Source organism: Athene cunicularia (genome assembly GCF_003259725.1).
Source record: "Athene cunicularia isolate RWA chromosome 1 unlocalized genomic scaffold, athCun1 chr1_part1, whole genome shotgun sequence".
NCBI classification, from domain to species: Eukaryota; Metazoa; Chordata; class Aves; order Strigiformes; family Strigidae; genus Athene; species Athene cunicularia.
In genome coordinates, this window is record NW_020799091.1 from 15,987,260 (window position 1) to 16,003,411 (window position 16,152).

Genomic DNA, 16,152 nt, shown 5'->3' on the forward strand with positions numbered 1-16,152 from the left:
GGCTACGCTTTAGTGTATGGAACTCCATACTGACTGCAAGAGCCATGATCAGCCCCTCTCACTCCAAGAGTGTGCAGGAGCCCCACTCTGGGTAGGGGCAGGAGGAGGCAATTGTCTGGAAATGGGAAATTAACAGTTTCTACACCATAAATGCTTTAAGATTAGAGGGGTAGCCTGGTCCTGAAATGCAGTCAGGGAATGGACCACATTTCCACCTCTGCCTATGGCATCAACCAGTTTACTTCACTCTTTGGACTGAGTTTCTGCTTTCCATCTTGGACCTTCTTACTTAAACCAAGGCTTAGGAGTGTCAACTGCCTTCCCCTGTGTGCCCGCACACCCAAAGCACTGTTCAGTGAGTTACTGCTGTGATAGGAGTTGCACAATTGGGCAGCCAGTGTTCTTCAATTTCCAGCACTGCATCTCCCCTGACACCAGGGACTGCTCACATCAGCAACGGCCAACAGCCTGACCACAGATGCTATCACGAAGAAAGGAAGGCTCCTCTCCTGCATAAACTCTCCAGCCACCATAGTACCAGAAGAGCCAAACTGCACGCATATGGGAAGTCCAACGCTTCTCAGCTACATAGTATTTACTGAACATGTGCAAATCAACTCCTGAACAACAAAAGAAAGGAAGGCTCATCTGCCATGAATATACCTCCCCATGGCCCAGAGAAATCAGCTAGGGCAGGGCTGCTGCTATGTGGACAACATGTGCAGCTGAAGAATGAGATCTTCTTCACCAAGGGCTCTCTGGAAGCAGATCGCAAGGCAAGGCACACACCAGATGAATTGTGGTAGCAGCAAGCTCCTCTCATTTCCCTCAGATTTTCTCCATTACATGGAGAAAATGGCAGAGCCTAGAAGAAATGGTGACTGGGAGCAGGCTGCCAGCACAGCAGCCTTTAACCTGCAAGTCTGAGGCTGGCAGGAGTAGGCCCAGGGCACACAGCTATTCTCCAAGTCCCCCCACACAACTCAGGATGGGCACCTCAGTTTAGATGCCATTAGTTACAGCAGCAATGACCTGCCTACACCATAGATCTTGCTACAACTACAGGTGATGAATCCATGAAAAGGCCAGTGAGGGCATAGCCTAGCAGTATGGGTTTCCAGAGGCACCAACAGCCACTCACCTGCAAAAGCCAGTCCCTTATATTTTAATGCTGGAAATGCACTGCAGGTGGCACACTCCTTTGACAGCATAAGAGCTGTGTTAAATAAATTGTGCTAGTCATTGCAGGCAATGCCAGCAACAGCTGCTGTGAGTCAGCCAGCCCTGCATCAGTTCCTCTCTACCCCAGTTCCTTGTTCTTCTGAAGCACAACACAAAAAATTTTTTCCACTGCCAACTTTTAGGGGTTGAAACTATCCTGCAGAAAATTTGCACCAATATTGCCTTCACTTTAACATTTTTCCTGTTTTTTTTTTTTTCCAGGGGTATCTGAGCTGTCACCCCACACCATGAGCCCTGGTGCTACAGGCATAGAGCCCTGCACTCACAGGAAGGCAGGTGTTTAGCAGAGCTGGTCAGGGTGTTCCAGCTGGGCCTCAGAGGAGCTTTCAAGCAACACTACAATGAAAAGCCAGAGAAATCTGGGGAGTGACAGCATGAATTGTGGGTGCTTGAGGGTCAAGGAAAAGAAAAAGGGTTGTGGCATTTAGTTTCCCAGCTGCCCTTGAGGAAATCATTATTACCACAACAAAAAGAATAAATTCCACACTGTAAGAGATCTGTGACCCCTGACAGACACCAAAACAGGCAAACTTGAGGCAACGTTTTTCATTCATTCTCTGACCCACAGTTTTATACAGCAAACAGCTATACCTTTCCAGCCCAGACCTCCATTCCAATTAGCTGCGGGCTGCGGAGTGGTCACTACAGCTTCACCAGCATAAACTGAGGTAAGAGAAGGAAGAAACAGTCCCTTTGTCTTTAAAAGCTCAACACTAGCCTTACTTATTTCTGTGGTCAGTATTTCCCCACTTAATTCACAAAAGTAAAATAAACACTCTGCAGAGGTAGTATCTGAGTATGGCCATTATTTTGTTAACATACGCACACATTGTTAATTACTGTTAACTCAATAAACAATCTTTATTCTGATGTTTTAAAAGAGGTAATAGCTGCAGCCTGCATTAAAAATACTTTTCACGCTGTATAAAACAAACAAAACACCACCAATAGTGGAGGAAACACCACAGGTTACAACTTTTCTAGAACCACACACCAATTTCCCTGATCATAGTAACTCTTTTGAACCCTCACACAATCCAGGGATCTGCATGCTGCTTCCAGTTCCCCTTCACAGAACACATGGTAATAGCGGTGGAAAACAGGGCTGAGTTCTTGTGATTCCTTGGAGCCAGCTGCAAACAACACAGCATCAGTGCTTTCCCCTTTCTTTTTAGGGCCACCTTTCAGATTCCAGGGAACCAGCAAATCTTGAGAGTGAAAGGAGGTTCGGTTAGTGTGAACAGGCAGTCTGGAGTCTGTCACTGGCTCTGCATCACAGCCTTTGTCCTTTGAGTCATTAAGGAGTTGGTCAGAACGTGCTGAGTCTTGGCTGCTGCTATCAGGCATTTGATCACTAAGTGGTGTCCTGGCCACGCCAGTACTGATTTTCTCCTCTTTGTCTTTACTACCATTCTTTTCCTTAAGATATTTAGACTTCTGATTTTTATATTCTTGTTCCATTGCCCAGACATAAATGAGTGCCATTCCACCGGGTCTTAGAAGTCGGGCTAGTTCACGGATAGTAGCAAGTCTCCTCTCCTATACAGGAAAAGCAGAAGTGTGAAACTAGTACATAAACAAAAAGACAGGAGAGTGGAATGGCAGTAATTCCTCCTTAGTATCCCAAGATACAATAAAAATCAGAGGAATTTTTTTCCACTATTCATTTTCATTCATAATATAGTCCATCATTATGCACAAGCCATTTTCCCAATCACAACTCTTGCTGAAACACAATGTCTTCACCAAAAGGGTTGTCAAGCATTGGAACGGGCTGCCCAGGGAAGTGGTTGAGTCACCACCCCCAGAGGTATTTAAAAGATGTGTAGATGTGGTGCTTAGGGACATGGTTTAGTGGTGGACTTGGAAGTTTTAGGTTAATGGTTGGACTCCATGACCTTAAAGGTCTTTTTCAGCCTAAATGACTCTATGATTCTCTTTCCATTTGAAAACAGTACTGTGCTGAGCAGGATTTCTTGGACATATCAGCCCAGCTGGAAATGACACACACATCTTCAAGAAGGTTGCTCAGTATCTAAAATTCCAGATTCAAATCTACCACACCTGTTAATACACATCCTAAATTTGCAGCTGAAGGAGTCAGATTTACAGCTTAAATGCAGGTCCTCTGAGCACACAAACAAAGATACATCAAGCCTTCTCCAAAACAGACTTCTTCCTACTTTTTTATATTGGGTTTGGAAACATTCGCTGTATTTCTGATATGGAGACACCAGTGGGCCCCTCCTACGATTACAGCTCTGTGATCTAGAAGCTTGTTACACTCTCACAGAGCCCAGAGATTCAGCAGACTAGTGAGCAGTGTCCCTGTTGTTTGCAATGGACAATGAAGGCATAGATTTGCTCAACCCATCTCAACCCATGAGATCTGCTCAAGATCTGAGCCAGGAAGTAATATCTCTCGACTCCCAAAACAGAGACCCCTTCTCCAGTGTCATTAATTGCAAGCAGATGAAAACAAAACACAAACATCAAGATCAAAGTGCCCAGAGGAGCAGGGGAATCTGACAAGCAGAGAGAAAATGTGAAAAGAAAGAAGCTGCAGCACAACAGCTTAACTCTGCCAACTGCTTACACCAAATGCAAACCTTCAATTTCTCCCCATTTTTATTCTTCTCTTTTGCTTTCATGAGCCCAAACTAGCAGTTTTTTTGTAGTATTAGTAGCTCTGCACAGCAATACAACCGTACAGCGGATTACAGAGAGGGGTGACTTACTGCTGTTGAGAAATGGTGGATTACAGCAATAGAGATGCAGGCGTCACAAGAACCGCTGCGGATTGGTACGGACAGGGCATCACAGACAAAAGCCTGGAAATTTTTTTCTCCACAAATATCCACCAGGTTTTTGCTGCGATCACAGCCAACCTATAACAGAAAGTGTTTCATTAAGCCTTTCATAACAGGATAATTACAAGACTGGAAAATGATTTTCACTTGATGCTTACACTAATAGAGTCATCACAGTCTCCTACTGAGGTGACACATTTTAATTCAAAATAAAAACAAGAGCAAGTGTGAGAAAATAGCCTTAAAGTAAGGGGAATATATGGTTCCCATGTACAAAAAGAAAAACGAAAAAAATCCCAATGCTTACTTAAAAGTAAAGATGGCAGATTGGATATTAGCTCATTATAGCACCCTCATTTTGAAACAGTTTAAGACAGAACAGGTTTCAACCTAAATCTTCCTCAAAACTGGCTCTTTAGGTTATCTTGAAATCAGCAAAATGAGAGATGACCTAACCTCAGTTATTTTCCTTCCAATAGCCATTCGTAACCTGACAATATTTGAAGCAGACAAATACAGAACTCACAAAAACTGAATCTACAAGTGTAAATGACAATTTGGTGACTTGGGTGGCAGCGCCAAAGTATGTCGCACAGCTTCACTAATCACCCAGGTTTCATCACTTCAGTGTAAGAAAGAAAGTTCTCAGTACAGTACTCCTTTGCTCTCAGGATCACAATCCACAAAAATTTAACACAATTTTCCCAGGTTCTGTACAGTCCAAGTGGAGTAACCTCTAGGAACCATTTCAGGACACTTCATAAGATCTTTCGTTTTTCCCCGCTTTGAGACTTGCCAAGTTTCTAGGTCAAAGATAGTAAGAAAAAGCATCTAGAAGAGGTTTTTTTACATGCTTGCATAAAAACAATAAATTCAAACTGATCAAGACCCTTCTGCAAGAACAGAGGTATGCATCACTCTCTTTCATGTCTGCCATGCACACTGAATACTCAAACCAAAGCCCTGCTACCAAGTTATATATCAAACTCAGCTTGTATGAGAATATTAGATTTATTTGTTTTCAATGATCAGCAACAAGTAGGTAGCAGAGAACAGATTCAGAATCCTAAATAATTACTGCTGACAGTGTTTATTGCATTTGATACAGAAAGAGTATTAAACTATCCTTGATGCAACAAGAATAGCAAACAGCTTGCTCTGGTTAATCAACTCAGCAAAGACAACAGTACTGCTAAAATTAAAAATCTCTTTTGCAATGATTAATCAAAATATATTTTTCTTTGGTCATAACTTCATTTTATCAGTTCAAATCATTTTAGCTTTCAGTATGCCATCACAGTTCCAAACCAGGATTTTGTTCCAGTCATATGTCCTGAAAGCTTCCAGGTGAGCTGATTTCTAGTCAGGTCCCTGACTTTTGGTCCAAAGTAAATGACACAGTTGTGAAAATGCCAACCTGACAACCCAAGATAATCTTCCACAAAAACAGTACTATGAGTATGTACATACTGTCCTGCCAATTATCTCTACATGGACCTGAAAAGATCAGTCCTTGCTTTCTTCCTATTTATTCCTTGGACTCATCTCTGTGTTTATTAAAGCACAGAGTGAATAGTGTATTTACAAATAAAAAAAGGAAGAACTTGTTTACTTGGAAGTAAACATAAATGCTCATCATTTCACACTGGAAGCCAACTGAAATCCCTTTAAATTACTCTCATCATGGAATGGATTTAGCTGACAACCTGCATGTTAGATTCCACACCTCATTACCAGTGCCTTCAACTACTTTTACAATTAAGACATTAGCATGCAGTATCTAGTAAAACTCAAAGGACCAAATTCACTGCTGGCAGAAGGAAGGAGAATACTTGCAAATTCCACTGACAACAAGCTTTCCCAGTAAGAATTACTTTGGCCCTGCACGTCTATATTAAATTGCTTTGGCCCTGCACGTCTATAGTAAAACCAGGCTGGATAAATGGAACTCAATCCTCCCCTCCCAAAGTGACCTTGAAAGGACTACACTGTATGTTGATGAAATCCAATGAACTGAGAATGAGAACAAAGGCATGACTGCCAGAATGTGAAGTCCTCATTTGCATCTAAATTATATAAAATAATTATGAAGTCAGGCTTACTTGTATTGCCATACTTATTAAAGTGAATGTACATCCAAAGCAGAAAAATTCTGTTTCACAATGAAAATGGAGACCTTGCAATGGATCACTTTGAAGGCATAGCTGCTCTAAAATAGGTATATCAGGCTAAAACTTTATGTGGTTTTAAATGTAAACATTATAATAGGTTCTATGCATATATGCAGAAATGCTGAACACAGGGAGTCACCACAGATATGCCTGATGCTGAAGATAAGAAAATTTAGCATCCTTACTAGAAATCTCTCTGCAGGGTATTTTAAAATAATTATAAATCACCACACTCCTGCATTTTCTATCTTACAAGAAACATGCATTCATTAAAAAACAAGAATCCACTTACATTTTTAAGAGGGATTTCAGGCACTGATTTTCATTTTATCTGGATAAATACTGCACCCAACTTTTGTTTTAAGCCAGGAAATCTGTATTACTATGGAGGCCTGTAACTCTGCAACTAGAACCCCAAACAAAAAACTTATAAAAGACACAAAAGCATGTTGTCATTCTGGCATAGAACACCCTCTCTTTAGGGCACACTGGGTGATACAAACTTTTAGACTAACAGAAGTATCAAAAAAGATTAAGATAAAAGAGGATAAAGTAAGAGAGAAACAAATGCAACACCTGTTTTGTCCGAGTTTGCAGCAGCTCTGTACTGGCTTCCCAGGAACAGGATAACACAGGCAGATATCCTATTCCACTCCTTTGTGTTCTTAGGCACCTTCACCTCCATTGTTTCAGCCAGGAAGAGCTCAACTAAATTTTACAAAATCTCCTTAATGCAGTGTTTTGGAATAGATAATTAGGGGACAAAAGACACTAAATAAATAGCTTGCTTTGTAATAGTTCTGCAAATCTGCAAGAGATAAATCTTCTTTTAAGCTTAAATAAAGACAGGTAAAGACAGGTTGATGTTGCCCACCATTATATATTTTCTTTCCTTTTTTTTTTTTTTTTTTTTTTTTTTTTTTTTTTTTTTTTAGTTAATTTAAGTATCCGGAAACCTGACTGATTCAGCACATTAGAAACTGATTAAGAAAACTACATCTAATTCTGAAATCCAGCTGCCAAATGGAATTATGTGGCTCCCTGGAGAAACACCTCAGCTATAACTAATAGCATGAGAGCATCAAGGAACGAAATTACATTCCAGTAAACACACACACACATAGAAAAAGAGACACCAGCACAGCCATAGCAAGACAGACAAATCTCCTTGCTCCAGTTGGTCTGAGTCAGACTTTAACATTCCTTTCACGTAGTGTTTTGGTTTTCCATTGCATACAGTCAGAGTGTCTGTGGAAAAGAGTGCTATGTCTGAAATGTGAAGTTCATTTCTCAATGACAATGTGTCAGAACCAAGTTGAGCAATTCAGCATTCATTCTGGTTTTGTGCTGCTGTTACCCCAGTTCCTTCTGAGCTCTCTTCCCAGGCCTCCCTCCCATCATTTTAATGACTCCTATTCAGAGAGAGAAGATGGCAGGAGACATTTCTCTGCCTCACCCTCCAATCACTAAGGTACAGTGATCTTCCTCCGGGTATACCTTTACAATTAGTTTTATCCTTCCTGCTTTTACCTACTACTACTAAGTCTTTTGGATCAGAACTTGTTCTCAATGAACATGGACCCAGCACAACTAAAAGCCACCCACCATTATGCAACTGTATGGCAGCAAATATTCACTCTCCCTCTTCCCCACACCGTGGCAAAAATCAAACTTCTATATAGTTCCCATGGAAGCCAGTTTGGTACAATAATGCAGAAAACAAATGCATATCTCACACAGCAAAAGGGTGTCTTACAAGGTCATGTGAAATACAGGCTATGTTACTGATTACCTTTGAATGACACACACTACAGAAATAGGAATGTCTGTATTAAAGCAAACCATTTGGGCTCCTGTGTTGCCTTTTCTTCCTAGCATCAATATTCTGGCAAGGAATTAGTTGTCTGTAACTGGATTTCCCACCAGTTTATCAGTTCAATTAAGAATGCAAACCACAAAATTGAAAGGCTTCACTGTCTTTGACTCACACCCTAGCCCTGTGAGGATGCTGAACATTCCTGGGGGAATTTACACATTCCCACATACCTGAACAGTGGAAACTGGGAGACAGAGCTAAACTTACAAACACTGATGGGATACATTGCAATGATGTCAGCTGTCTCTGGAATGAAACCCTTGTGATGATGATGGGGGGGGGTTTAAGGCTGAAACGTAGCATTCTGTGAAAATAGAAGCTCTGCTTACAGATATGATTATGTTTGAAAGCATTTAAATATAAACTGTTAAAATATTTCCCCCAAATGAGGTTGGGTGGGGAGGGGATTGTGTAAAAACTACCCTAAAAGCATTTTTTTCTTTTACATTCATTCAAACAATAAGAAAGCTGGGCGAGACAGAAAAAGTAATCTGAAACTTTATTAAATTCAATCTTTCTCCAGTCTTTGTCCTAACTACATCAGATTTGAATTCCATCTCTTGCTCCATCATTCTTAATCTGAATTTGTCATGAAATTGCTGCTTTTTCATTGTGTCAGAATAATGCAGCCATTACAGAATTGTCATTTTCGTTGAGCATAGCTGGACTCATGTGCATTTCATTGTTACACAAGGATACTCAAGTAGATAAGGCTGTATGTAATCATCCAAAGAAACTGAAGCAAATACAATAGCACAGGCCACAGTGGAGACATTTTCAGACAGTGCCTGAAGACTAAAACCTCTAGGAGAGCCACCTTAGCTTTGATCTACCATTACCACTGCTACTTAAAGTAACCTATCTAAAAACGTACAGTAATCTTTAGAGCACATCACTGGCCTTTAGAAAGTGCTTGCCTCAGGTTTTCAGTGTTTGAGTCAAAACACTCCAAGCTACATAGTTCTATTATGAGTGTTCTACCCAACCCCTAAATAACTCCTAATTTCACAGCACTGCTTTATTGCTTCCTTCCCAATGGGGCTTAGGCTAAGAGCTGTAGTTCACTGTGCATAAAAACTTATCAAGAGCCCCAGCAATTGCTGTGAAGGAAAGGCTGCAGCAATTTATTAAGTTTCTGCCTGGATTTTATGCTCCCAAGTCAAAAGGAGCAAATGAGGGCAGAAACTGATGCCCTACATGTAGAGAGAACTCCCCTTATCCCAACAATGCACCTCATATACAAAGCATATTCGTCTCCATGCTCACCTCATGGTAAATAACACAGTATGAGAAACAGCTCTGTATAATCAGACCTTTCTGTTGAGCCCAAGTAAGAAACCAGGAGGACAACACAAAGTGAAAAAGACTTCTCCTTTCTCCCTTAGATAAAAGCAACAGGCTGACTCATCCAACAGTCACCACACCAAGGAGACTGGCTACCAGTGATAATACTGATACATTGCTGACACTTAACTCCTATAGAGCAGTACGGCAAGGGAATATAGGTAAAAATCCCATTAAGGAATATACGAGTACTGATCCTCCATTTATGAATAAATGAGTATTGATTTACCACAAAATCAGGATTCACAAAATAAAAAGCCACTAATGTTGGTCCCTTCCACAATCACAGGAAACAAAGTATTTAAAGTAGTACCTTGCATCCAAAAAATAGCCATTACCAGTTGCTTTAGAGGAAGCTGCACAAAAAAAATCAAGACTGTTCACCATCTAAAAAGCTGACCATAAGAAAAATGTCTTGCCTACCAGCACTTTCCTTCAGGTCAAAGAAAAAGGGTTTGTATTACTTATGAACAGTCACTGTTACTTATTCACCGTCTCACAGAAGAATCTGACCCAATCCTTATGACTGCTGCTCAGTGCTTGGCTTTCTGGCATTTTGTGACCGTAAATTCCATCCAATAAATGGCACCAAATGCGCCCAAAGTATTTTGTTTTCTCATCAGAAAACAGTTTGCTGCAGTTTAACCTGCTCCCAACCTGTCAGGTCCCCTCGGATCACCTCACTGTCCTCACGAGCAGCAAGTACTCCTATCCATGTTAGGTGACTGAAGTGACACCCAGGGATAAACCTTCATCCGTACTGAATGACATACAACAGCCTTTACCTTCGTGTCCAAACCAGTGTAACACCACGCTGTTCCTTTCATCTATAATAATTTAGTTCTCTTAGTCCTTTGAGATACCTTGTCAAAAGTTTAAAAAAAATAAATAAATCTGTACACAAAATATACACCAGTTTTTCTTTAATCACACGTTGGCTGACACATAAAAATAAATACAGTAGAAAGAAGGGACCACATCTATCCTCCTAAGACTCCATGCTGGCTTGCAGATGAAAATAAGCAAATGCAAAGTCTAGAGTCTAACTCCAACCAAGAACAACTAGTTGTCACCAGTGGAAAATAAAACATCAAGGGAAGCCAACTGAATGAAGCAATTCCCATATTCTGTTTTTCAGCTGTCTCAACTGCCTCTTTAAAAGGTTTCCTCCCTTTCACTGCTATTTTTCAGATTTTAGATTTCTCCTGCAGGCACATACGAAATGAGGTAACTCCTAAAGTGACAGAGAAGAGGGGCTGGCTTTCATTTGACTGCCAGTAGATAACATGTGCTTTCTTTCCTTTAGCTGGTTAACTGTGGGCTCCAGAGAATAGACTGATGCTGGCAATTTTTGAACACAGCATCTTGCAGAGATTTCACCTTAAAAGTCTACCAAAACCCTGCACAACAGCAATTTACCAAATTCATTTTAGGACCAGGTGACCTTCATGGTACCCTAATGAACTTTCCTTCTCTCTAGTTAGGTTAGCTGACTTTTCTTACAGGAGTCCGGAGTGCAAGAGTGAAACGTTCTTAATAATTATTTTCAGGCTACAACAGTCAGGCATAAACATGCCTACTTATAAATCAGTTGATTTTGTTCTAGCTTATAAGAACAGTAATGGAAATAAATCCATTACTAATATAGTCAGGGCTGTAAATAACAAATAAGGTTTTATAGCTGAATATAAACAGCAGGACAGAAACTCCTGAAACAGACAAACAAGTCTGACTTTTATTATTAATAATTAATATTTTCCCTTACATAAAAGTTTTCAAGTCTGATGGATTTCAAAGTGTTTCACAGTACAAGCTCATGAAAGAACCAGACAATTCTGGAACAGGGGAGAGCAGATATCATAATGCATACCTCTCAAAGATTTCTTTTGGGTAAAAACCCCATGAAATTTGACCCTTGCAAAAAAGTCTTTGAAATATTTGCAATAGAAACTCTTTCTTGGTTCATATTTGTATGAGCTTCATGTCTCCCTGACAGGAAGGAGAGAAATAAAACTGGGCTAAGTACAGACTGTGAGACAGAGCAGGTGATGAAAACATCAGCAAGAATGATGTCAGAACTGTCTAAAGGTGAAGACAAGGGAGTGAGAGAAAGGCACGAAGTCTGGGCTGAAGACGAGACTCCCCCATGAATTTTATGTTGGCATATTTACTGGGCCTATGCATGGAGTCAAGAGGTGGGACAGCCAAACATGACATCATTCACAAATGAGTCACGCCACCAGGCCAAAGGGAACTACAGAGGATGTATGAAAAGCAGTGCTGCCCACGGAGATTTCAGAGACATGTGCACTGTATTCCCCACCCATCAGCCAAGTGAAAAACTCATTGGAAGCATTCAAACTGCCCAACCATTTTCCCTTTTAATAAGTTTATTGAACAACAAAATAAAAAAGGATAAAGCATCCATTACAATTTCTCAATCCACTGCACCCATTACGGTTGGGTTTTTTTTAATCAACATATTTTGACTTGCAAAGCAAAAGTAGCTTTGGAAAAAAAAAAAAGGGTAATGTACATAGTGAATGGATTGGGAAACATAACACAAATGGTAATTGATCTTGGATCAGCAAACAGCTTTCTGTTCTTGGCACTCTTCCCACAACTGAAGCTCCAACATGCTACAACTGCACAATGAAAAAACACTAGTACCAATGAAAACAAATGACAGTAGCCACTACTTACCATGTACAAATCCTCGTTGATGCCTAGATATTTCCCATTACCACAACCAACATCAGCCACTATCGACCCTTTTGGTAGGGACCTAAGAAACTCTACAATTTGGGGCCATGGGCTATGCCTGGTACTGCTGAAGTGTGTGGCAATCTCTTCATACACCTTGTGCACATATTCTTGCTCCAGCTTCAAGGCCTCCATCTCACTGTGGGGAAATGACGGTTCTATCTGTCTTTGCTGTCCTTTTTGGCTGTCACAGACAGATGGGTAAACTAGATATAGCAACAGATACACAAAAAAATATATGTAAGTAATGCCCTGTTGGTTAAATTTATTTAGCAAAATAAAGTTAAAAGCAAAATATTAAAATGAAAAAAAAGCTTAATTCCTCCTTCACCTTCTAAAAACTGAAATACGGGTCAAACTGCAGAAGTGTTTGATGACCTTAAAATAAGCAACCTACTCACATGTACCAGAGGCCGTTTGCAGTGATCATTCATCCTGCTATGTTAACGTGGTTTATGTTTTCAAAACTGAGACAGTGCCCCTAATACCAAAGATCATGACATCATTGCAATCCAGCCTCTGAAATTCTGTTCTGAGGGCACAAATGGACTTCAATTCCATGTAATCATTGAGACACCTATCTGTACTGCCATAAAGAACTTACATGGCCCTGTCACTGCAGATCTGACTACTTTGCCTTTTCTAATGTATTTATTTTCACAAAATTACAGTCCTCTTCAGATAAAAAACAACCAAAAGAGACGAGAACCTGAAGTAGCTACTTCTATTCTGATACATTATTCCGGCACTTGAGGACCCAATGAAATGCAAGATTCCAGATTACTTGCCTGGCTCTGGAGCAAGTCAAATCACTTTCTGTATAGAGAAACTCCAGCAACCACATAGATGCAACCATTTCAAGCCATATAGTATGCCCAACTCCAAGTCATTCAAGAATGGCTACCAGGACTGCCAAAAGTACCCAAAGGGATAAACCGGTTTGCCAGGAAAAAAACATGTATTAGTGGTAAATAACAATTCTGACTGAAGATCACCTCAAGACACTTACTGCAATTGCAAGGGCTTTTCCTCACTTTCCTGAATGTAAATGATGTCCTTGTTTCCCTCCGATTTAGTGTTAAATCTCCAACATCAGCAGTGATTGTTCCAACCTTCTGCCCAAGCTCAGATGCCTGAATTACATCATATTTTCGGGGTGTAATCCTAAAACAGAGTAACACAAAATAAAATAATAATTCAATTTGCATCAGAAAAAAACCCAATCCATCTTTGTAAGAAGGTAATTCTTATATACTGTGACAAGGATGACTATAACATGCAATCTAACATACTGCTGTTTCTCAGTTTTCAAATTATTCAAAGAAAAAAAGAGGAGCTGACACAAACTAATGTTGTCAATTAAAGTGTTATTTAATTGAAAATAATTACATTTTCCTTCCTTCCCTTCCATAAAGTTTGATTTTTTTATTGTTCTAGGACATTTTAAAAAATATATTTATTTTATATTAAAAATATATTTGTTAAAGATAAAATACACTACTAAAAATGGTGGGTATGGCTATAAAAGCACAGAATTGGCTGAGCTCTACATTAGCAGATTGAAGTTTCCTGTTACAAATGGGCCTCTCCAATGAATTCTGCTTTGCAACAGAATTGCTTTTCCATTCCTTGACAACAGAGGATGCAAAGAATGTAGCACTTGCAAGATCTGCTAAAATACATAAAAGGGAGAAATTCTCCTGTAGATCTTTCTTGATCAAAATCTACCAGCCAAGCAAACTGCGAGCATACCTTTTCTTAAGCTACTTATGGATTTGGCATGGATCTTAATGGAACACAATAACATTTCTGCAAGGACAAAATTTATAAAATGAAAGTGATTTTGAACTTTCTTGGGGTGACAAAAGTTTCAAACAACTTTATGAAAAGGTTTACATTACAAAGAACTACCAAACCCCAAAATTTTTAATAACTCTACAAATAGATCTCTCTCAAAGCTAAGAGGAAACTGAGAAAGTAAAATGCAAAACACAACATGAAAGAAGAGAAACAGCTGCACCCACATGTAGTTTCCCATCACTTGCACATGGGAAAAAGTAGATACTCTTGGAACAAAATGGAAACTCTTCAGGGAAATACATTGCTTAACACTTCAAAGCTGTTACTGTCACACTGAAACGCTTCCTGAACTTAATCATCAAGAAGATTAATGCAGAAATTTCCTAAGGAAAAAAAATCTCTAAGGAATTGGCCTCTCAGTGAAGCCCTTTCAGAACTGCTGACTTCAAAGTACTTGACTCCCAACAGGGCAAACTCTCAGTATAAAACTGACTTCTGTATTGGTTAGTTGAGTTTAACCCTCACAGGCTGAGCCAAAAGCAGAAAAAAAAAAAAAAAAGTGTCTTACATCTTTTAATAAAGCAGAGTATTCAGACTCAGTCTCAAATTTCTACTGGAACTTTTTTGCAGGTCACATGAAACTGGTGACCAGTGCCTGTACTTAACCAAAAATGATCCGAATGCCAAGAAGGCAATCTGATCAGCACTCCTGTACTTTGCTGCATGCCATCTTTCCTACTGCAGGGAAGCTGATCTCTAATCCAGTCACAGGGAAATAGAGTGCAGGTCCTTTCTATCTGGAAATCAGGAAGCAGCACTCTGATGCTCTATCTAGCGGTTGCAAAAAGGAGACACAAAGCAATCCTGAGAATGGAAATCTTCCAGAGCCAGCCATGGGAAGGATGGGATCCAATAAAGAACTGCCTTGTTCACAGCAGATAATGAAGCTATGATGAAATAATCAGATGAGGATGCTCAAGACTCCCTGGACAGAACTTCAAAACCCAAGTTTGCAGATTTTCTATTTGATTTTCTTCTGTACCTGCACTAATAAGTCTTCTTTTTCAAGGTTCTTATTTCCAGGTTTCACTGCAGTGTCAGGAATGGTGTTTTGCAAGGTTACCCAATCAAAAATGAACCTCATCAGAAAAAAAAAAATCACAAATGAACCTCATCAAAACAGCTGTAATATTACTTTCATCTATTAGCCAAAAAGAGCACATATCTTTTGCTCTCCTTAATGACACTTTATAGCTTATTTCTTAACCATATGTTTCTCCTTCAGAGAAAACAGAACAAAACCCCTTTCCATGTGCACTTTGTTAACAGGGTCAAAATGAAGTCTCTAGTGCCCTTGGCATCCAAATAAGACACACTGAAAAGATTTCCAGAATAATTCCAAAACTGAACCTTTTGCTCTCTGATTTAACTTCTGAGGGGTAAATAAAAGGCATCATAAATGACCTTAAATACGTCCTGCCATGATATACGCAAGTAAATTAACTACATTTGTTCACTGGATGATTATTCTCATTAATTACAATAGTATACTCCACTACCATGATGGAAAGCTTACTCCAGTTGAGTATCTTTGACCCACTATTGCTTTTAAAATATACAGAAAAACTATTTTTAGCAAAAATGGACATGCACTGGAACAGGAATAACTTATAAACGAGCAGAAATATCTGCAATCTTAATTTTAAATGTATTTTATGTCATTGGTTCTCAAAAGAGAACCATCACTTGAAGGTACAAGTGAGTTAAGTAATAATCTCATTCCAGTTCTTAGGCAGGTACACTACCCCAACTTGAATGCCTGCTGGCAAGTTCCCAGTGTGCACCCTTCCCTCTCCTGGGAACTTGGCTACCCAGGGCCAGCTTGGAAAGAGCAGAGCTGGTGGCCTTAGAGAAGGCAGTGAAGACAGCCAGAGGCCTCGGCAAGGGCCACCCCTCCTTCCCCTGGGAGCTGCTTTTAAACAGAGGGTGCCCTACTGGGCCTTGCCTCAGCTACAGCCCCTGATGCATCCCCAGCTCTGTCTGTGCACGGCCACTGCTCCACTGAGCCAGGCCTTGACCCCTGGGCTGACATCCCAACCTGGCCTCAGCCCAGCCCCATGGAGCTGCTGGATGCCCAGGGCTGGGG

The 16,152-nt window shown here is 40.1% G+C and overlaps 1 protein-coding gene across 6 annotated transcripts in view; it reads right to left on the bottom strand.

The window, feature by feature from the left end:
- Positions 1 to 2,084: 2,084 nt before the first annotated feature.
- Positions 2,085 to 16,152, bottom strand: part of ALKBH8 (alkB homolog 8, tRNA methyltransferase) — a 47,123-nt gene continuing 33,055 nt past the window's right edge. For all 6 annotated transcript variants that reach the window (XM_026855559.1, XM_026855544.1, XM_026855552.1 and 3 more), the window contains 4 exons: positions 13,216 to 13,370; positions 12,147 to 12,412; positions 3,981 to 4,130; positions 2,085 to 2,781 (listed from right to left, as the gene is read on the bottom strand). In XM_026855559.1, the coding sequence (XP_026711360.1) occupies positions 2,212 to 2,781; positions 3,981 to 4,130; positions 12,147 to 12,412; positions 13,216 to 13,370 (1,141 nt within the window). In that variant the 3' untranslated portion in view covers positions 2,085 to 2,211. The remainder of the gene's footprint in view (positions 2,782 to 3,980; positions 4,131 to 12,146; positions 12,413 to 13,215; positions 13,371 to 16,152) is intronic.